Here is a 23,000-nt window from a genome sequence, read left to right on the forward strand (position 1 = left end):
CCAATGGATCAGATCAAAGTTCTGTGAATATTGCTGGACAACTTAAACAACAAACGAGATAGAGGCTCCACAAATATCCCCATCCTTTAGGATGGGACGAGTAGTGGTGCCCAGGAAGTCAGTGCAAAAGGCAAGAGTGAAGCATTTGCAGCATTGCTAGCCAGAAGTGCCGAGTGGATGATCCATCTTGGCCTCCACCTGAAGTCCTCGGAATCACAAACGCCAGTCTTCAGCCAATTTGACATCGGGTGATTGAAGGCACTGGCTGCAGCACAGCAAAGGCTATGAGCCCTGACAGCATCTCTGCTGTAGTGCTGAAGATTTGTGCTATATAACTAGCTGCACTGGAACAGTTTGGCTCAGGGTGCAGCTACAACACTACATCTACCCAACAGTGTGAAGAATTGTCCTTTTTTTTTTAGATTGAACAGAAAAAGCAAATTCAAATCGGCCAATTCCTACTATGTCATCAGCAAAGTGCTGGAAGGTGCTGTTGAGTGCTATCAATTTGTATCTTAGTGACCCTGGCAGAACTTAGTTCCAGACTTATAAACATGGATGAGAGAGTTGAATTTTAGGTGATGCGAAGATGACTGACCTTGACATGAATATTGTGGTTGTTGGTGGCCAATCATATCTACCCCAGGGCATCATTGTAGAAGTTCCTTGGTAGTGCGTGGGGCCCAACCATAGTCAGTTGCTTCATCAATGGTCTTCCCTCCTTCTTCAAAAGTTCAGAAGTGGTGATGGCCTGAGTATTCAGTACCATTTGCAAATCTTCATTTGCTGCATGCCCGCACAAACTGGTTCAGTAAAATCAGGACAACGTTCAGGCTTGGGCTCAAGTTGCAAATGACATTGCCTGGCACTTGTATGGTTCCAATGACCATTTCCAAGAGAATCTAACCATCACCTCATGACATTCAATGACTACCCTCACTAAATCCCTGACCAACATTCTGGGACTTACCATTGATTAGAAACTGAACTGGATCGGCCATAACAGTACTGGTTGCTTTAAGATCAAGCCAGAGGCTGGGAATTCTGAGGTGAATAACTTATTTCCTGACTTCCCGAAGCCTGTCCACCATCTACAAGTCAGGAGTGTGATGAAATACTCTCCACTTGCTTGCATGAGTGCAGCTGCAACATCACTTAAAAAGCCAGACACCAGCCAGGACAAAGCAGGCCACTTGATTGCAGTAACAATGCGCGTGGTACTTTTCACTAACAGGATGCACCTGTCAAGCCAAAAAGATGGTTTAACTTCCACACAAATTAGTAATGTGGTATCTAAATTTCAGCATTCGAGCAATGCCAAGTAAGTAGGCCATATGTCCTAAGGATGAGCAGATCGTATCAAATAGCACATCCCTTCAGCTGCTCACAATGGGTAGAGTACTGACCATACTCAATGAGTCAGTGCTTGCAAAACTTAGAATATAATGTCTAACCTTGGATGTGATTCCATTATTGGACAGCACTTGCTCAATAATCCTGAGTGTGCTAAGAACTACTCAGTTGGGCTTATAATCCAGCTTATCTACACTTGCTGGAAGCTACATATATTTGTACGCAGGGGCTTGACCTCTGCAGGTAAATGGAACATATCCAGATATTGTGCCTTTTTATGAATTAAACAAAAGCCTGGGGACAATACTTCCTAGTGCATTCTCCATGGCAAACCTTGACCAATCAGTACCCTTTCTCATGTAGTATGAATTGTTGCTCCCTTTAAAATTTGGCATTCTTGCATCTGTCCTGATGAGTGCAAGGTCAAAAGCTTCAATAGCAAGCTGCATTTTTTGGCAATACTCAAGTTCTTTACTATCAAGTGACTAGATATTGGCAGGTTTAGTGAATGTGCAAAACTAGCAAATGGATTTCAGTGTAGATAAATGTGTCTTCATTTGAAGGGTATACTTTCTAAATGAAGAGCCAGAAGCAGTGGAGGTCCTGAGAGATTTGGGGCCCCTGTACCTGTTCATGTTTTAACTAAGAAGCCTAATGGAAGGCTAGATTTTATACCTAAAATACAAGGGGGTAGAACTCCTGCTTCAGCTCTACAAAGCTCTGGTTAGAACACACCTGGCATATGGTGAGCAGTTCTGGGCATGGCAATTTGGAAGGATATATTGGCCAGGGAGTGAGAGCAGTGTAGATGTACCAGAATGATAGCCTGGGCTCTGAGGCTTTAATTATAAGGATAGATTGTACAAACTAGGCTTTTATTCTCTGGAATTTAGAAGTTTCAGGGGTGATTTGATCAAAATTTTCAAGATATTAAGGGGAGCAAATAGGTTACGTAGACCTAATTCTGCTGGGTGGGGAGTCTAGGGCTTGGGGACACCTAGAAATTACAGCCAGACTTTTCCTAATTTTTCTGCTGAGCCATTTCTATACACTAAGGGTGGTGAGTGTTTTGGAACTTCCTTCCACAAGCAGCACTTGATGCTCAATCGATTCTTAAATTTAAAATCGAAGATGGATTTGGTTTAAAAAAAAAACTCATTACAGATTTGAGGCAAATGCGAGTATGTGGAGTTTGGTTGCAGATCAGCCACATTCATATTGAATGGCAGTGCGCACTGGGGTGGGTTTGGGTAGCACTATTCTTGAAACTATTTTACTAGAATATCCCATGAATACTGTCTTTTAAGATCGGGAAGTGCAAGTTCCTCCATTCCTTCCTGGTTAGCCTCGTGGCACCCTTTTGTCCTGGTGGCTGGAACAGCATGCAAGTTGCAGTCTGGCTCAAGCACAGTAATTTTATTTGTCAATATACTCAGACTTTCAAACTGTGGCTTTGCTTTGGTTAGATATTTTAAACATCAAGTTACTAGAACTCTCAATCTTTTTCAATTTCAACCTGAACTATTTCACTAGTTTTGTAATGACGTATATATATGTTGCCTGTTGTCCTGCCAGTACTTGACTTCTATCTGAATTAACTTTTTCATCTTCCATTATTTTGTCCACTTGCAGAATAAGTTGGGCAAAACATATGCAATATTGAAGCTCTCTGTTCACCAACTCTGCTATTTTGGGAAAAGTATTTGTATTGGTATCATGAGTCCAAGTTATTGATGTAAAATAGAAACTTTACTGGTCCCAACACTGATCCCTGGTAATTTTATTCCCCTTCGTTTTGGTGTCAGTTTAGGCTTTAACACACAGCTTACACTCCTAATCTTTAAATGCGTTGTCAAGCTGCAGCATCAATATTTAATAGGAGTACATTAAACCTACTCTATAAATCTATGGAGTCTGTTGGAATGCTAAAATCAAGACTCAAATGATTCACCCCTTGATTATAACTAACTCACCAATAGCTTCATTGCCATTGCTTAATTTTTATGTATTGTTAAAAACTATTTTCTTGGTCTCTATTGTAAAATTTTCTTTTGCATTTTTATATATTTAATTTTAGTACAGAAAGAAAACTGATGTGTAAACTATTGAAGGAGTAAAATCATTTCAACCCAAGATGGAAAGAAGCAAGAGGTAGCGGAATTAAGGAGAATAAAAAGGCAATCAAATTAATAGTGACAGGTTCCAAATTAATCTGTACCTCAAAATAAAAGATGATACCATGCATTTCTCAATCTGAAATTTTGAATCTCAATAATATGATTTCTGGTCGCCAGCAATTCCAGTGAATAGCATGTTGTACTAAAAACCTTTTGCTGTGCCGAACTGCTTCCTGTAAAGGCAGAAACCTGTGTGTTGTGTGTCATGGGTCACAATGTGCCTGACTGATGATAAATGGAGGAGTGGGGTAGGAGGTGTGGTACCCCTAACTTTCTGTCCCACTACTGATTTTTAAAACTTTTAACACCTTTAACAGCTCAGTGGCTCAAGTGCTTTGCAGCCAATAAAGTACTTCTGAAATATTGTCAGTGTTGTAATGTAGGAAACAAAACTTTGGAACCAATTTTACAAATGCATGTTAATGTTCTCCCCATAGATCTACCAGGTGGGTGAAGCTCCCTACCTGTAATACACATTTCCGAAGGTTGACTCGATATTAACTTTAAAAAAAGTCTTTGAAATTTGAAATAAAGAAAACCTTCAATGATGTTTAAAGAATGATACACCATTGAAGGAAGCTATTCAATCCATAACGTCTGTGCCAGTTCTTTGTTAGATTTATACGTTTTTTTCTTCTCACTCTCTTCCTCTTTCACAATAGTCCTGTGAATTGTTTACCTTTTAAGTATCCAATTCCCTTTTGAAGCTTGCTGTTGAATCTGCTTCCACCATCCTTGCAGCCATTCCAGATTACCACAACTTAAAAAAAGAAAACAGTATTTCCTCATATCGTCCCTGGTACTTCTGCTTATCTGTGTCCTCTGGTTACTGAACCTTCTGCCACTAGAAATAGTTTCTCATTTATTCAGGTTTTGAGCACCTTTATCAAATGTTAACCTTTATCAGATGTTGACATTGTGTTTTTCCAGCATTTTGATTCCAAAAGGCTCTTTTCTGCAACTTTAAGCAATACAGTTTAATTCTGAAACAAATGACTGATTTTGTTTAGGAATGTTATACTTGGGTTAGGTTTTTTGTTTCCAATCTGTAAATCTCTGTATCCAAGTCCAACCAATTACTCATTCAGCTTTGCAGTGCGAACTGCAACAAATGTGACACAAGTCAGTAAATCAAGTCTCTATTGTACTGCTGTCTTTAGGTACAGTCTGGCAGTAGGTTAACAATACATTTGTTTCGAACATCTATTTTCTTTCAACGGAGAACCTAATCATTTTGTTGAGAATTTTGCACTCGGTGAATGAAGGGGAACTTGCTTGGTACATGAAGATTCTAGACTTATATCTGTTTATTTATGAATTTGCTTCTCTTTGATATACTCTAGTTAAAAGGAAAGGTTTTCTCTAAGGGCCTATTTTGTTGTAAGCTCCAGTTTCTGAAGCTTGTTCAGCATTGCAAAAGATCCTACTTGACCTATCCTCTCCATCCGAAATGCTCGTCCTTTGCTGAGAAAAATGTGACATTTCTATAAATCTTGATGCTGAGAATCTAGAAAAGCAATTTCGGTCCAATTTTTCACATTTTGTATTTGTTTTGCTGCGTTTTTTTTATGGGCATGACTTGTGTTTTAGTAAGAGTTATTCTCAAATGTTTTGGTATCACATTGGTAGATTATTTTACTTAAAATTCCACTCTGTTACAGGTTATTACCTATACCTCTGGGTGAGTATTTTCTATTCTGAACTATTTCGTAATCTCTTTCTTTTTTGAGTGCAGTGTGCAAGGATCCACCGTACAAAGTGGAGGAGTCAGGATACGCTGGTTTTATAATGCCGATTGAAGTGTATTTCAAAAACAAGGTAAAGAAGTTAATGCGTGAAATTTTAGTGTGCAGTTGGAATGAAAGCAGGATAAAGTTGACAACTGCTTTTTAAGTGTGCACTGCAGCAGGGGTTGTGAAGTTGGCTGTATGCTGAAATGGGTCGACAGTTCAAGTTTGCAATGTAACATTACCCCAAATAAGATTTGCATAACTTTTAAGCTTTTAACTGGCAACAGGATTTAACTCTCCCCTCCATTCATTCTTACCAGAATTGGTTGAACACATTCAACTTGATGCCTAGCAAAATAGTTTTAAAAGGGGAATGAGCCCACAGTGATTGGGGAAGGGAGGAGAAGCCTTCTAAATGGTTGCTTAACACAATGAAATATCTTGCAAAATTGCCATTGCACTATGTTTACAAACTGATGAAGCATACATAAATAGTGTTCCTTTTTACTAATATAATAATACTGTGACACCCATATTCAGCACTTCTCACCTTGTTCTACAACATTGATGTAGTTGTTTCTATCTTTAGTTGCAGCAAATTTCAAGACAATGTTTATGGGGGAGGGGAATAGAAAAACAATGATCAAGTACTTTAACTTTTTAAAAAAAAATATGACTCATTGCGGTGAATAATTAATGGCTGAATTTAATTACATTGTGTAGCTGTTACACAAGCTAATGGAATCAGGAGCCTTGTTGCTGTGGTAGTTCAGCTCAGGATTTGGTTAGCAGACCAGAACATCTGCAAGTGCTAACAAAAGGATTGGAGATGACAGCAGTGGATTTTTCAATTGTTACACTTGGAGCTAGCTCTAAGTTTTTAATACAGCAATACTAATGTAAATGATGGGTCAAATATGCAAACTACTAGTTTAAAGGAGGAATAAGCCTGTAAAGGGTTTGGAGCAAGCCAGTTTGTTATACATTGCAAAGCATTTTCTTTCTCTTCCACTGCTTGCCATCCGCAACTCCCCTCCCCCCCTCCACCCCAAAAAGTGGCAATGCACACCTAACTTTCTGAGAGATGCTCTTCAACAAAATAGCTTTGCCTGGTAAGACAAAGCTCCAACGGTAAATATCCTGTGGCTAAAGTCAGCAGAGTTTGCCCTATTTCTCTTATTTTTCAATTCCATTTCTATATAGAATCTCACAGGACAAAAGGAGACTATTTAAGCCTCACATCTGTACCAGTTCATTCCCCCTAACTCTGCAAAATAACTCTTCAATTACATGACCAACTGCCTTTTGAAAGTTCCTGTGGAATCTGACTCCATCACCCTTTCAAGATAATACATTTTCAGGCCTTAACCCTCTGTGTTGTGGGGGTGGGGTGGGGGTGCTTTCATTTTTGTTTTGCTAGTGACTTCAAATTTATGACCTCTTGTTACCCACCCATGAGGAAACAGTTTCCCCCTATTTGCTCCGTCAAAACCTCTAAATTTTGAATACCTCTATTGAGTGGCCCTTTAACTTTCTGCTTTGAGGAGAGCAATCCTAGCTTCTGCAGTCTCTCCACATAATTGAAGTCCCTGACCACTGATATCATCCTAGTAAATCTTCTCTGTACCCTTTCCGAGACTTTGACATCCTTGCTCAAATGTGGTACCCAGAGTTATTCATAATACTCCAGCTGAAGCTTAACCAAAGATTCCGAAAAGAATGACTTCCTTGCTCTTTTTGTTCAATCCCCATAACTACAAAGCTAAAGATCCTGTATGCTTAACTGCCTTATCGACTTGCCTTGCCACCTTCAAAGATTAATGAATTTGTCGTCTCCTCAAAATAGTACCATTTAGATTGTACTGCCTCTCCATGTTGTTTCTCCAAAAGTGCACCACTTCACATTTAGTCACCTTAAATTGCATCTGTCATTTGTTTGCCCCTTTCACCAGTCTGTCTTCCTGAGGCCTGCTACTATCATGCCCACTATTTACTATATTGCCAAGTTTTCTATCATCTTCAAGCTTCAAAATTGTACTCTCCATGCTGAAGTTCCAGGTAATTTATATGTAACAAGAAAAGCACCAGTCCTAATACTAATGCACTGAGAGATGACATGGCATACTTATCTCCATTCCTATCTGTTATTTTGATCTTTTTAGAGTGGCATTATTGGCTAAAAACAGAAAATGCTGTAAATACTCATCAGGTCTTCCAGCGATTGTGGGGACACAGAGTTAATGTTTCAGATTGATGACCTTTCATCAGAACTGGGAAAATGTAATGGGTTTTAAGCAAGCGAAAGGGGAGGGTTTTTACCAAAAGAATGATCTGTGATGGGGTGAAAGGCAAAGATGGAATGGCAAAAAGTTTGGAGTTGCAAGGTCCAAGCAAGTGGTAATGGATCAAGTATAGAAACAAAAGATATGAGTAGAGGAGGTGTGGATGGCAAAATGTTGAACAGCTTCTGCCTGAAAGTTTTTTTCCAAAAAAAAAGGACAAGTAAAACCAACAAAGAAAAAGAAAACAAAATAGGGGCGGAAGTTAAAGTCTGAAATTGTTGAACGCTGCATCGTTCTACCTAATCAAAAGATGAGGCGCTGTTCCTTAAGCTTGCTTTGTGTTTCCTTGGAACATTGCAAGAGGCTAAGGACAGTGAGGATTAAAGGGATTGAGATTTACTATATAAAAGATCATGGACAAAAAGCCCATGTCCCATTGTCCCATGAGTAAAGCTGTGGCCCAGGATATTGGTGCATTAATGTTCTGCTGTATTGATTTTGTCAACCAATTTTGCAGTAGCTTTTCTCTTTGCAGCACCCTGAGTATTCTGGATGCAGTGCTCTAAATAATGCTGTGGTGATGAGCAGCATAAATCTCCTGACTATCAAGTTTTTGGGTTTTTTTTGAACAAATTGTTTGATAGCTTTGACTCAGTTTAGTGACTATTTTGACCAAGTGAGCTATTGTTCTTGAAAAAAGTCTAAGAAAATTAACTCTCTTGAAGCCAAAAATTGTCTGCTGAGATTGGAATTTTGAAACTAATATTGAGTTTTACGTGTTTTTTTGTTCCTTAGGAAGAGCCCAAGAAGGTACGCTTTGATTATGACTTATTCCTGCACCTTGAGGGGCATCCACCTGTAAATCACCTGCGATGTGAAAAACTCACTTTCAACAATCCAACTGAGGAATTCCGTCGAAAATTGCTGAAAGCAGGAGGGGTATGTTCTTTTACTTTAAAAATATTGGAGGTTAGGAAGCTAGCGGTATTGATAAATGAGTGTGTACATTTGCCTTTTGCTGAAAGGTACTGAATGGGTAAATTACAAGCCAATAAAATGAGCTTGTCTTTGTGAGGAATCATTGTTTGAAGATGTGTGGGTTGATAATTACCAGGTGATCTGAACAATCAACTTTTAGAGGATAGTTAACACACCAGAACAAGAGGCAAAGCAACGTATGTTTTTAAAAAAGCCAAAGGATTTAATGCATATGAAAAATTAGCGATGTACTGCTTATGCACTGCTTTGAATTCTTAGCACTGGTTTCAAGCTGTCACTAGTAGAGTTCTTGGAACAGTGCACGTGCACACCTTTTTGTTCTCCCCATTATCTTCAAGAAGCTTGGAAACAAATAAGATTGCAGAGTAGTAGAATAATTGGATGTTCATTGCAGAATCATAACCATTCTTTCTGTACCTTTTCAATTGAAAATTGAATTCGTTGTCCTTCTTAGTCTTCCTATTTCCCAATCATAAATCTCGTCGGTCAAGGAGATACCCTGTTAGTTGCTGTGCTCACTCAAGTCCCAGATGCTTTGTTTCCCTTGTTCTGCTATTAACAGCTCACACTTCCAGCAACTTTGTGGGGAAAACATTTTGAGCTGAAGGATGCAGGGCCGTTAGGTGCCATGCTACTACAGCAATCTGTCCAACTTTAAGGCAGCTCAATGGAGCATCCAGAGATGATTTATATTTAGTCTGTAGAGGAGGATTGAATGGCTGTTGGTCATTCTTTACATGTGCTCTTAGTTTTAGGTAACTCCACCTTGGTTAAATATTTAGCTCATGAGCAAGTTTGTATTATTTTCAACTAATACTCAAAATATCAAATGAATTAACTTGAATTTTTTGAAACACCCCATTTTTTTATCTCCCCAAGACATTCCAAGGAGTTTCACAGTCAATGAGTAACTTTCAAAGTTTGTTACTGGTAGACAAAACATGGCAGGCACTTTTTTCCCTGTACTGCCCCAGAAACAAGAATGCAGTTGACTAGTTAATTTGGTTTTGGTGGTGTTGGTTGAGGAATGAATGTTCACCAGGGCTTTGAAAGAACTCCCATCTCTTCTACAGAAAAAAGTACCATGGGATCTTTTAATGATCATTTGAGCAAGCAGATGGATTTTGATTTTAATATGTCAGGAAAAGATGGCACCTCTGACATTGCAGTGCATCTGTAGTAATACAGTGAAGTGCCAAGCTAAATTTGTGTCCTGGAGTGGATATTGGACACCAAGCTTCTGACAGGTAAGAGTCCCTACCGCTGAGCTAAGCTGATAGCCAAGGTTAAAACAGTTTGAAATTACAGAACAGCATTACTTATGTTCCAAATATCAAAACAAACTCTGAAATTGGATTACAATTTCTCAACATCTTTCATAAAACTTGAAGTCTGCTTTTGCTAAGATCTCCACAGTCCATGGTGGAAGCAGTATAACATAGTACTAAAAATGTTGATCGATTTACATAGACCAATCAGTGATTTTAATAGATATCAGCACTGGTATAAGTTAAATCTTCATTTAATGGCTTAGGTGGAACTTCATTTATGGATTAAATGGTTCATTCCCATTTCTTGTGCATGTTGGTGAAGATCAAAATAAATTTTATGCTCCATCTCATTGCTTAAACTGAAGCATACCAATTCACACTCAAATATGCTGCTTTTCCTCTAGTGTAAAGGAAATGCTTTTACAGCTGGTAAACTGGCATTTTCTGACCATGGAAAAGATTATGCAGTCAAATATTGCAGCTTAGAAAATGAACTTTTCTATGGCTTAGACGAAGTTTGGAGGAAAAGTCAAAACAAACTCTGAAATACCACTTTTAATGTAAGTAAGTAGTCTATTGCACACTCCATAAATCCTAATTTTATGTATATTGCACCTAGAAATGGAAAAAGTGGCACATATGTTGTATGTTTCACAGGAAGAAGAGGGAATAAGATGAATGAGGTCTGACATTGTATCAGGCACCCAACCCAAAAAAACTCATCCCATGCTTTTGTCACATCAGATTTCAAATATTTCACTGGCTGGCCTCCTGTACTCCAAATACAATAATTTTCAGTTGTTATAGTTGTGCACAAATTCCTGCTCGCCAGTTGCACCTGTCCCCATTGACCTTTTGTTGACTCCTGGTCCAAAATGCCTCAATTCAAAATTCTCTCCTTACATTTAAATCAGTCCATAGCCTTGCATCTCTCTATGTCTCTAACCTCTTCTCTACACCCACACTTTCGTTTTCAATTCCTTACAATAGAGTCATGTGCTTTCCCCACCAACTCCATCACCCCTGCCCTGCATACACACACACACACACACACACACACACACACACACACACACACACACACACACACACACACACACACACACATACTCTCACACACCCTCCTCCCCACCCCCCATGTAGTTGCCTGTATGGTTCCTGTATTCTAGAATTCACTTCCTAAATGGAGAAGTGGAAAGATGGACAGAAGGACGCTATTTGACGCATCATCTCCATGCCGGCCAAAAAAGAGCTGTCAGCCTAAACCCATCTTCCAGCTGTTGGTCTGTAGGCCAGTAGGAATGTTGTTTAAATGTAATGCAGTGAGCTCCAGACCCCCAATGTACTCTGGGTGAGAAAAGTACCCCTGCACACTTTTTTTAATCCTTCTACCAATTACTTTAAATCTATGCTCTCTATTCATGGACCTCTTGACTTATGGAAATTGGTCCTTCCTACACATACAATCTATGCCCCTCCATAATAATATAGATCTCCATTAGATTTTCCCTCAGCCTCCTCTGTTCCAAATAAAACAACCCCAGTTCAGGTGAAGAGATTTAAAATTCTTCTTAAAACTTACATCTTTGAAGCTTTTGATTGCTCCTCATAAAATCCTCACCTTTGCCTTCGTGTTCATCCCCCTCCTGTGATTAACAATATCAGCTAACATCAGAGCCATGACAGGAAGTTTAGTGAACAGCACTTGAGTGGGAATGGGATTGAAACAATTGGAGGTGATTTTCACGGGCAAGATGAGCTTGGAGAAAGCACTGGGTGAATGGGGCAAAAACCAGAGAATTATCCAAGTTCAGGGTTTCGGCCATGGAGGAACTTGAGAGGAAGTTTGGCTGATGGGCTAGTGGAAGGGAGGGACAAGCAGTTGATTGGATGATCTCAGCCTTAATGACAAATGTTTATGAGCCCCTCGCACTTAGTGTTAGACAAGAGGGTGAAGGAGACAGGAGAGGGTTTTAATAGATGGCTTGCAATAGAGAAAAGTCAGAAGTTATATTTGCTTTCCAGGATGAACCTGGAATAATGAGCAGTTTTAGCAGGTGAGTCACAGGACTTAAAACTTCCTTGTGGTCAAGCTAGATCTGGTATCAGTGAATGACTAAACTAGTTGTCCTTTCAATATGCACCCCTCGAATTTGAGATGTGAAGATGAGTCACACCAAGGGAATGGCCAGTGTGAGAGAAGAATGGGACTAGGGCGAACTCGGCCATTAAAGCTGGAGAAGAGGGTGCAGTTGATCAAATCAGTAGCTGCAGAAATGTGGTGAATGGAAGGCCAAAGGCTGGACAGTTGCGAATTTTGTAAGTACTTAAGTGAATTGGGGGCAGATACATTAACTTATTAAATGACTTCATCAACTTCATGTCCTTAACTGAAATATGGTTGAGGGGTGATAACACCTTTCTACTTAATGAAGTATCCTTGCCTGGCTGTATGTCCCACCGCTTGCCCTGTCAAGCTGGAAGTATGGCATTCGTCACCAAATCATATCTTGGTCAGCCTACCTTCTCCCTAGTATTTTATGTTCCACCCATCTTGTCTCTCATTCAAAATCCTCATTCTCTATTGCCATCCCAAGTATGATAAAAGCTCACTGAGATGCTTCGCTGCTTTTTTCCTTCAGCCTCTGCACCAAGTGACTTCTCATCCTCATTGGATTTCAAATTTCATCTCAACTCATCACGTTTTTTCTCCTGAGTTCACTGCCCTCCTTTCCCCCCAACTAATTCTCTCCCTCCATGTAAACTCCCAACCCATATTCACCCCCACGCCCTTTACCTTGTTGTTTCAAGTGGTCTTGCTAGTCTCACCATCTCAGCATCCCCTGTCCCTGCCCCAACCTACTTCCTTCTGTACACAAATGAATGGACATACTAGAGGGTGATGCATAAGGGGGGGGTGGTGGGTGAGAGCTGAACTGTTGGAGTCTAGAATAGGAGCAGTGGGAGAAGTGAATTGGTTGGCAAGATGAGCCCCCAGCAGGTTCACTGCGTGGGAAGGTTGATGAGAGAGTTGGGTGGGCAAATGGGGTTGCTGCTCATAATGAGGAAGACGTCAAGAAAGTCACAGAGGGGAGCTATAGGCCTATATAAGAGGGCATTTAGTCTGGAATGGCAACTAGAGAGCAGGAAGGTCAAGGGGTATTGAAGGGTAGGGGATTGGGAGGGCAGAGCGTCAGAGTGCAGAAGTGAACGAAGCATGTTGATAGAGAGGGATCTAGCAGGCCATTTGAAACTTCTAGAGAACATTGGTTAGCCCTCACTTGTAGTACTGTGACCAGTTATGACATATTATAAAAAGAATAGAGAGGTTTAGAGGAGGTTGAAAAAGGATTTGGTAGGATGATGCCTGAACTGAGATGTTATGCCTAATCAAGAAGGATTAAACAGGTTCTGGAAAAAAGACTGAAGGATAATCTAATAGTCTTTAAGATTTGGAGGATTGGATGGGGAAGACATAGAGAAACTGTTTCCACTTGTGGCAGGAAACCAGGACCAAGAGTCATAAATATAAGGTAGTCATGAACAAATCCTAGGGAAAACAGGAGAAACTTCTTTACTGAGTGTGTGGAATTCAACTGCCACAAGACAATTTGAGGCAAATAGTGTAGACGTTTTTGAGAGGAAGCTGGATAAACATATAAGGGAGAATGAAATGCAAAGTTTTATATTGAAGGGATTGGATAAAGCGGGGGAGGAAGCTTGTGTGGAGCATAACAAGCATAGTCCTGTTGGGCTGAATGGTTTGTTTTCTGTGCTACAAATATATATAAGATCAAACGAAATAAGTTCTTATGAACATTGAAAACCTGAAAAAAGCATGTTTTTACTTGCTAATTATATCAGTTACAGCCTAGCATTGAGGTCATGCACTCTGCTGTGGTAAGGCTTTTCATTGGGGACACTTTTCATGATAGTTTGGCTTCTAATAGATGAAATTAAGATGCCTAGTTTATTTTTTCAGAACACAATCATATCAATTTTATTCCCAGTAGTTTGATTTCTTTTTTCTCTGGAGCCTTGTAAAATTGCAGAAATGATTGTGTCCAGTATCCTGTGACTGCTCGTTTCTCTTTTTTTTAAAAAAGAGTTGAACTGCAGTTCATTTGAATCTCCAGGCTTACCAATGGCTAAAACTTCAAATTGCAAACCAAATGTAGACAATATAAAGTGGAAAATCCCATTTTATTTATTTTTTAAAATTTCTTGTCTTTGCCTAAGAAAAGGACTCTAGCAATTCCCCCCCCTATGGAAATGTGAAAATCTGATGTTTGGTTTTCTGATCTTCCTTCCCTGGTCTCAATTTTAATATAAAATTGTTTCCTTCAAGCTAACAAATGGTCAGTTCCATAGACCTTGAAATGACATCAGATAATGCGCTCAAGTTCCTCCTTATAACACAATTCACATTCAGTTGTCCTTTTATCTTAGACAGTGGCTAATGTCAACCACCCTGTATTTGTTGTTTGTCTAACTTTTATGATAGATCAGCATGATGCCAGATGGAACACCAGCCCCTTCTGGATTACATTTTCATCCCTGCCACCCCCAACTCCAGTCCTCCTCAGTAAGCTCATGTTTTTTTTCACATCAGAAAAAGTGAGGACACCACACTAGTTAGGTTAGACTTGAGTCTAACCTATGTAAAAAGTCGAGCTCAAACATTAGGATTATTTAATCAGCTACAATGAGAAATGGGCAGATAGCAGACGAGCTAAAGTTTTATTGCTTAGAATGTAATGTGCATATTCTGGCCATTGCTTTGTGGCTCAGTGTCTAATTTTGCTTCATAATGCTTCTCTAAAGTACCTTGAAACTTTTTAAACTTACATTAAAGATGCTATATAAGTGTAAGCTGTTGTCACTGCTGATGGTTGCAATTAATAAATCAATATGATTGATTGCCCTGATCACCTGGCAAAAGCAGATGAGGGTGCTCACTGTTTAAGTAGACAACAAATGGGAGTAGTTTGTTTTTCGGTAATCAAGCTATAAATCTCATGAGATTTGCAGTGTTTCATGTTCCTTTTTTGGAGTCTTGTTGAAGGCACTGACACAAGCTGATGTTTTCCTTGCAAATATTTTCTGTACAAATGTCATTTGGTAAGGCAATTGTCTAAATTCCAATAATGCTAATTTACTTCAATGCCGTGAATGCATTGTGAGGTGAAAGCCCTATTAGCAGCTTGGAAATGACTTAATTTCTGTTTCACTTTTTTAATGAGACCTGTTCATTGTCATAGATATGTGTACAGGAGTATTGAAGGTCATTTAATACTTCAAAATTTGCAGATGGTAATACTTGGAAATTGTGCCCTACACAACGAAGTCCAGGTCACTAATATCACAGAATAATTTCAGCATAGAAGACCACCATTTGGCCTGTCCTGTCTGTGCCAGCTCTCGGAAGGAGCAATTTACGTAGTGCCACTTCCTGGCCTTCTCCCCATAGTCCTGCACACTCTTGTTTTTCAGATAATAACCCAATTCCCTCTTCAATGTCTTGTTGAACATGCCTCCGCCGCACTTTGAGGCAGTGCATTCCAGATCCCAACCGCTTGCTGTGTAGATTTTGTTTTTCCTCATGCCTTCGTTGCTTTTTTTTTTGCCAGTTACCTTATATCTGTGCCCTCTTGTTCTTGATCCTTTCATTAATGTGAATAGTTTCTTCCTTATCTACTCTGTCTAGGCCCCTCATGATTTTGTATACCTCTATCTAATCTCCTCTCAGCTTTCTCCAAGGAAAACAGTCCTAATCTCTCCATTCTTTCTGTGTAACTGAAGTCCCTTATCCCTGGAACCATTTGTGTGAATCGTTTTCTGCATACTCTATATTACACATTCTCACCTTTCCTAAAGTGTGGTGCCCGGAACTAGATGCACTACTCTAGCTGAGGCCGAACTAGTTTTCAATACGTGTTTAACATAACCACCTTGCTTTTGTATTCTGTGCCTCTATTAATAAAGCCTAGGATGCTGTGTGTTTTATGAACCACACCTCTCTCAACCTGCCCTGTCACCTTCAATGGCTAATGCATATAGACACCTAGGTCCCTCTGCTCCTGTATATCTTTTAGATTTGTACCCATTATTTTGTATCATCTCTCCGTGTTGTTCGTATGAAAATGAATCACTTTATGCCTTTCTGCATAAAATTCCATCTACCACTTGTCTGTCCATTTCCCCCCAACCTGTGTATCTTGTTTTGAAGTTCTATGCTAGCTTCCTCACTGTTCACAATGCTTCAAGTTTGACATCATCTACATCAAGGTTGAGGTCATTTAATGTATATCAGGAAGAGCAAGAATCTTAACATTGGCACCTGGGGAACTCCACTGCAATCTCTTCAGTCTGAAAATTATTTTCTGTCATTCAGCCAATTTCAAATCCATGCTGCTACTGTCCCTTTTTATTCCATGAGCAATAACTTTGCTCAGAAGCCTGTTGTGTGGCACTTTAACAAATGCTTTTTGGAAGTCCACGTTCATCACATCAACAGCATTACCCTCATCAACATTCTGTCACCTTATCAAAAAACTCAAACAAGCTAAATGAATACAATTTGCCCATGCCAGATCCATGCTGGCTTTCCTTAATTTACCTGCATTTGACCTTGTGACAGTTTTGTCCTGAATTATCATTTCTAGAAGCACTCCCACCACTGAGGTTGAATTAACTGGCTTGTAGTTGCTGGCCTCATCTTTGCACCCTTTTTGAACTAGGGTGTGACATCTGCCATTCTCCAGTTCTTTGGCACCACCCCAGACTCTAAGGACATCTGGAAAATTATGGCTAATGCCATCGCAATTTCCACACTTTCTTCCTTCTTGGATGCATCTCATCTGGCCCTGATACTTCATCAACTTTAATTACAGACAACCTACCCAATGCCACGACCTTATTAATTTTAATATCTTCAAATGCCTAAATTGCCTCCTCCTTCACCAAGGCCTGTTCAGCATTTCCTTGGTAAAGACAGATTCAAAGTATTCATTTAATATGCTTAGCTGTGCCCCCTGCCTTCATGCATAAATCATTTTGGTCCCTAACTAACCTCACTCCTCCTCTTACCACCCTTTACCTGTTTATATGCTAATTTGCTGTTTATATGGATTCCTTTTTATGTTGCCTCCCAGTCTCTTTTCATACTCTTTGTTTCTCTTATTTGATTTTTTATTTCCCCATAACCTTCGATGTTCAACCAGGTTCTTGGATTGTATTATCCACTTGACATCATCTGTCATAAGCACACTTTATTCCATGTCTTAATCTCTATCTCTATCTTCATCCAGGGAGGTCTGGATTTGTTTGTTCTGCCTTTCTCCTTAATGGGAATATACACTGACTGTACCCAAGCACTCTTCTCTTTAAAGGCAGTGCATTGTTCAGTTATGGTTTTGCCTACCAGCCTTTGATTCCAATTCATCTGGGTTGGATCCATTCTTGGAAGTTGTCTTCCCCACCCCCAACCCCCGCAGTTAATTATTCTTACTCTGGACTGTTCAATGTCCTTTTTCCAGAACCAACCTAAACCTTATGATACAATGATCACTGTCCCCTAAATGTTCCCTTAATACACTTGGCTCACCTCATTCCCAAGAAACAGGTCTAGCAGTGCCCCCTTTCACATTGGAAGGAAACATGTTGCTGAAGATAATTTTCCTGTTTAGGAACTCCTGCCTCTCTCTGCCCTTTATTCATACAATTTAAGCCCCCATTATAACTGGTTTGTAATACTTGCCCCTCTCTGTAATTTAATTGCAAATTTGTTCCTCTACATCTTTCCTACTATTTGGCCCATAGATTACTTCAAGCAATATAATTGCACTTTTTTTTTATTCATTAACTGTAGCCAAATACTCTGTCCTTGATCCCTTTGGGACATCCTTTCTCTTTCTCACACTGCAATGTCCTCCTTGATCATTACTGCTATCTTTCCTTCCTATCCTGAACAACTTGCATCCAGGAATGTTTATTGCCCAGTCCTGCCCTTCTTTGAGCTAGGCTTCTGTTATAGCTACATCAGATTTCCACCTGCCAATCTATGCCTGTAACTCACCAATCTTGCCGCACTCCACGCATGCACAGTAACCCCACTTTAGACTTCATTGCTTTCTCCCTTAACTGAACCCATCTAATAACTTAGTATTTCCTACTCAATGCTATCTACCTCTCCCAGTATTCTGTGCAGCTTGGTATTCCCCTCTGATCTTAGGTCCTGGTTTCCACAACCCTGCCAAGTTAGTTTGAATCTCACCCAGCTGCACTAGCAAATTGCCCCGCAAGAAAGTTTGGTCCCAACTCTGTGTGTTTAGGCACCACCATTCCGGCCTGTACAGGTCTCAATTCCCCCAGGAGTGGCCCCAATATCCCTGGAATCTAAAGCCCTCCCTCCTGTACCATTTTTCCAGTCATGCGTTCATCTTCTCTACCCTCTTAATTCTGTACTCAATTGTGTGTGGAACCGGGAGTAACCCAGAGATTACTATTATTTGAGGTGAAAACAAAAAATGCTGGAAAAACTCAGCAGGTCTGGCAGCATCTGTGGAGAGAGAGAGAAACGGAGTTGACGTTTAGAGTGCGTATGACTCTTCAGAGCTCTGAAAAAGTCATACAGTCTCAAAAAATTAACTCTTTCTCTCTCCACAGATGCTGCCAGACCTGCTGAGTTTTTCCAGCATGTATTTTATTTCAGATTTCCAGAATCCGTAGTATTTTGCTTTTCTCTTCCTATTTTTTGATGTCCTACTTGCTAATTTCCTAGCTAATTCCCTAAAGTCTGAATGTAGGATCACACCCGTCTTTCTGCCAGTGTTCTGGACTACAGCCACTTCTCCCTACACACCTAGAGTGCTCTGCAGCCACTCACTGACGTCTGGAAGGTAACATACCATCCCCAGTTCATGTCTGTGGCTGCAGAAAGCCCTGTCTATTCCTCAAACTATTGAACCCCCTATCACTATTGCTCTTCTAGTCGTCTTTGAGTCCCACTGTATAGCTGAGCCATCTATAGTGCCATAGACTTGGCTCTGGCTGCACTCCCCAGATGAACCATCACTTTCATCTGTATTCTGAACTGAATGCTGGTGAGAGAGTGAGATGCCCTCAGGGGACTGCACTATTTGTCGCCTTCTTCACTGTTTGGTGGTCACCCATTCCCTATGTCCCTCTATACTTGAGCTCTGGGGTGACCACACAGCTCTGAACAGATGCACCACAATGAAATCAGCTGCTGCTCGAGCTCTGAAACCTGGAGCTCAAGATATCAAAAATTGTTCAACATGGTGAGATGCCCAGAAGCGGACATGCAGAGCTTTGGACTAATTCCCTGCTAACTTTAGTTCCATCCATCTGATGAATTCTTAAAAATCAGGTATCATTGTGGGCACTGAGAGTGGTTGGAGTTTATAATTTCATACTGAAGGAAAGGTATGGGAGTGGATGGAGGAGAAATGCAATTTCTGAGTACAGAAGCCAAGGGAATTGAAGTAGACTTGGTCTAGGAAGACTGCTAGATTGTTCCTGTATTCTCTCCAAAATAGCTGGAACAGTTTTTTCCATTTAAATGTAACCATATTTTAATTAGTGGTGCTTAACATGTTTGTAATTTGTTCATGTTCTTTGCCCTTCATTTATGCTTTAATATCATTGCACAAAACCAATGTAATGGAAAACTCTCTTCCCTCCTTAAAATCAAGCCTTTTCAACCTCAAAGGTTTGAGGTTTTTTAAAAGCTTTCCTGCGACGTCTTTTCTGTTTTAAAAAAAAATTTAATATGTTTTGATACTCTAGTTTCAATAACGTTTAAAAAATCCATTAATATGACATAATTACAGGCTTTGATTTATATTAGAAATACTAATCCTGCACAGCAACTGCATTCTATGTGTGTGGTCTAAAGTCTGGTGGTTTATTACCAGAGGATATTATTCAGTGGTGTTACCAAGATATAGAAGCTTTAGAATTTGAGGCAGGGTGCTGATATGGTGTTCCTGGGAAACTAGAAATTTTTTAAATCAATTTTTGAACTGATGTGAATTGCGCTCACACTTTTTTATGGGAAGAGTGACAGAGGTCTAGCTTCCAATCAGTTGCAGCAACAAAATTTTATTTTATAATTTCTAAATGTTTTAATATATACTGCAAGTGGGTGTTAACCTATTTCAATGCTAAGCTTCCCTTTCCTATAGCAGGCATAACAAGGAGCAAACTTTAAATTGAAGCAGGAATCATTTCCCGTTCTTTTCCTGCTTTCCCCATATCCTCTCATGGTAGATACGATCAGCCTTTAGACAAAATCGCAGGTCAGCTAGTGCACTACAGCAGTGCTACTTATCACAATCCCATTAATGTTGCTTTTAAATGTGACATCAAGAATGTATCTGAATGGGAATTGTTATGAATGCTGCAAAATTGACTAAATCAATGGGGACTTTTTTTCCTGTTAAATTCATCTATTCATCTCCTGAAGACACATCTAATGCGGCATAGTTCTATGGGTACTAAGCACCCTTCACTACCTTTCCCAACTGACCATTATTTGTGTGCACCACTTGACTGTAAGTGTGAACAAGAAAATATTTGCCTTATATACATGCTGCAATGATGTATGATCGTGTTCTGTCCTTCTATCCATATATGCATACATTCCAGAAGAAGCTGAGGTACGGTGCAATTTTCCTCACTGGTGCCAGGGCATCTAGATTCATTTGTAGCTCTCCTGCTACAGCTCTGTAACTCAGCACTATTGCACTGAGGTATATTTTCATATTTGGGTTTATAAAGCTCTTTTTTATTTCTATCTTCTAGGATCCAAATAAGAGCAGCAGCACTAACAATAGCAACAGCTTCTCCAAGCCCCATAAATCCATGAAAGAGCACAAGGACAAACCATCTAAAGACTCGAAAGAGCACAAAAGTGCCTTCAAAGAACCTTCCAGGGAACACAGTAAAATTTCCAAAGAGCTCTCAAAGAAACCCAAAGAAAACAAGCCACTAAAAGATGAGAAAACTGTTCCTAAGACAGCATTTAAGGAACCAAAACCAATGTCTAAAGAGCCAAAATCATTGGAAAACAACGTTGTATGTGGGGCTGGAGGCATTCAACAGGACATTAAGGCTCCGACCAAGAGGCCTCCTAATATGGACTCTGATGAACTTATAGCAAAGAGAAAGAAGAAAAGCAGCTCTGAATTTTTGTTTAAAAGCTTTTCCAGTGCTTCTCCTTCTGAAAAGAAACAAATGAAGGACAAATCGCATGCTAAGGCAGGAAAGGTCAAAATGGAAAATGAGGCAATAGAGAAAAAGAAGCCTAATTTACCACCATTTGAAGATGTTGTAGATCCAAATGATTCTGCATTAGATGATATGTCTTCTAAATCTGAGGTAAGTAAAATGTAATTTGAGCAATGGTGCCGGGGGTGAGGGGGCGTCTTTTTCTAAATATACATTATAAGATAGAGTTCATGTCTCTTAAAATGGGGAAGTAGGAAATTTTATTCCATGAGACCTAAGCCAATTTTCAAGCTGCTTTGAGACAGTGACAATAAGCTTCAAAGGGTACTGCAAATATGTTAAAGATAAGATCTACAAATTGATACATCAATCAACTCTGACCATTCCTAAAACTTTGTTAATACAATCCTTCAAAGTTTGTGGAGAAAAGCAAAACTGAAGTACATGTGGATTGTCTTATCTCATAAGGTGTTTAGTTGCAGCCTCTATTTCTCTTACTTGCTTCTTCATTATCAAAAAGTTCACACAATTTGCTTTTCCTTCTTTGAAAAATAAAATTTAGTTTAACGAAATATGTGTAGTTATTAAAGTTAGTATGTTTATGTGAGAAAAATGCAGAAAGATTAATTGGCAAATTTTGAATTCAGGTAATTTTTAAAAAATTGTACATGTGCTCACATTTGCTACAAGTAACAAGCAGTGCCATTCCCCCCCCACCTCCCCCCGCAATGTATGTACATAATACCATGAAATGGGTCATTGCCAATATAAATTTGCTGACTGGCTGCTGGGATTTTGGTGTTGCACCGACTGGAGCAGACGTTTTATTTATTTTTTTTGTTGATGACATTTTCGATTAGATTGGTTTTGTTTGTTTGACAGTCTCCTCTCCCTTCGTGGCTAAGTGATAAGCCACCTTTTGCCATGAAATAAAACAGAAAATACTAAAACAAAAATACCTGGAAACACTCAGCAGATCTGACAGCATCTGTGGAGAGGCATACAGTTAACATTTCGAGTCCGTTTGACTCTTCACCAGAACTAAGGAAAAATAGAAAAGAGGTGAAATATGAAAATACTGAAGTTGTACAGGCCAATCCACATTTGAGAGAGAAGGGTAGGTTTCACCTAAAATATTAACTTTTTTAAACATGCAAATTAGGCGCAGGAGCAAGCCATTCAGCCGTTGAGTCTGCTCTGCCATTCAGTAAGATCATGGCTGATCTGATTGTGGCCTCAACTCCACATTCTCACCTAACCCTGATTACCTCTTACTCCCTTATTAGTCAAGAAATGTACCTACTTCTGCCTTAAATATTCATTGACCTGCTACCACTGCTGTCTGGGAAAGTGTGTTCCAAAGATTCACGACCCTCTGTAGGAAAAAAATTCTCCTCATCTCTGCCTTAAATGGGAGACTCCTTTACTCTCAAACTGTCTCCTAGTTCTAGCCTCTCCCTCAAGGGGAGACATCCTTTCAGCATCTACCCTATCAAGTCCCCTCAGAATCTTGAATTTCAATAAGGTCACCACTCATTCTTCTAAACTCCAATGGGTACTGGCTCAATCTTTCTGCATAAGGTAACCACCAACCCCCATCCCAGGTATCAATTAAGTGAACCTTCTCTGAAGCGCTGCTAATGCATTTATAGCCTTTGTTAAATGAGACCAAAACAATACCCAGTGCTCCTAATGTGGTCTCACCAATGCCTTATATACAACTGTAGCAAAACATCCCTACTTTTATTTTCTGTTCCGCTTGCAATAAACAACAACATTCATTTACCTTCCTCATCTCTTGTTGTACCGGCATACTAACTTTGTGATTCATGTACCAGGCCACCCAGATCTCTCTCTCGCAGAGTTCTGCAATATCTCTATATTTAAATAATATGCTGCTTTTCTATTCTTCCTGCCAAAGTGGACAAGTTCACA

At 39.7% G+C, this 23,000-nt stretch overlaps 1 protein-coding gene across 4 annotated transcripts in view; it reads left to right on the forward strand.

The window, feature by feature from the left end:
* The window catches only part of mllt3 (MLLT3 super elongation complex subunit), a 157,809-nt gene that overhangs the window by 61,911 nt on the left and 72,898 nt on the right, over positions 1-23,000 (forward strand). For all 4 annotated transcript variants that reach the window (XM_041187007.1, XM_041187005.1, XM_041187006.1 and 1 more), the window contains exons 3-5: positions 5,266-5,348; positions 8,338-8,481; positions 20,640-21,215. In XM_041187007.1, the coding sequence (XP_041042941.1) occupies positions 5,266-5,348; positions 8,338-8,481; positions 20,640-21,215 (803 nt within the window). The remainder of the gene's footprint in view (positions 1-5,265; positions 5,349-8,337; positions 8,482-20,639; positions 21,216-23,000) is intronic.

This window comes from Carcharodon carcharias, chromosome 4, assembly GCF_017639515.1.
Source record: "Carcharodon carcharias isolate sCarCar2 chromosome 4, sCarCar2.pri, whole genome shotgun sequence".
In the NCBI taxonomy this organism is placed as follows: Eukaryota; Metazoa; Chordata; class Chondrichthyes; order Lamniformes; family Lamnidae; genus Carcharodon; species Carcharodon carcharias.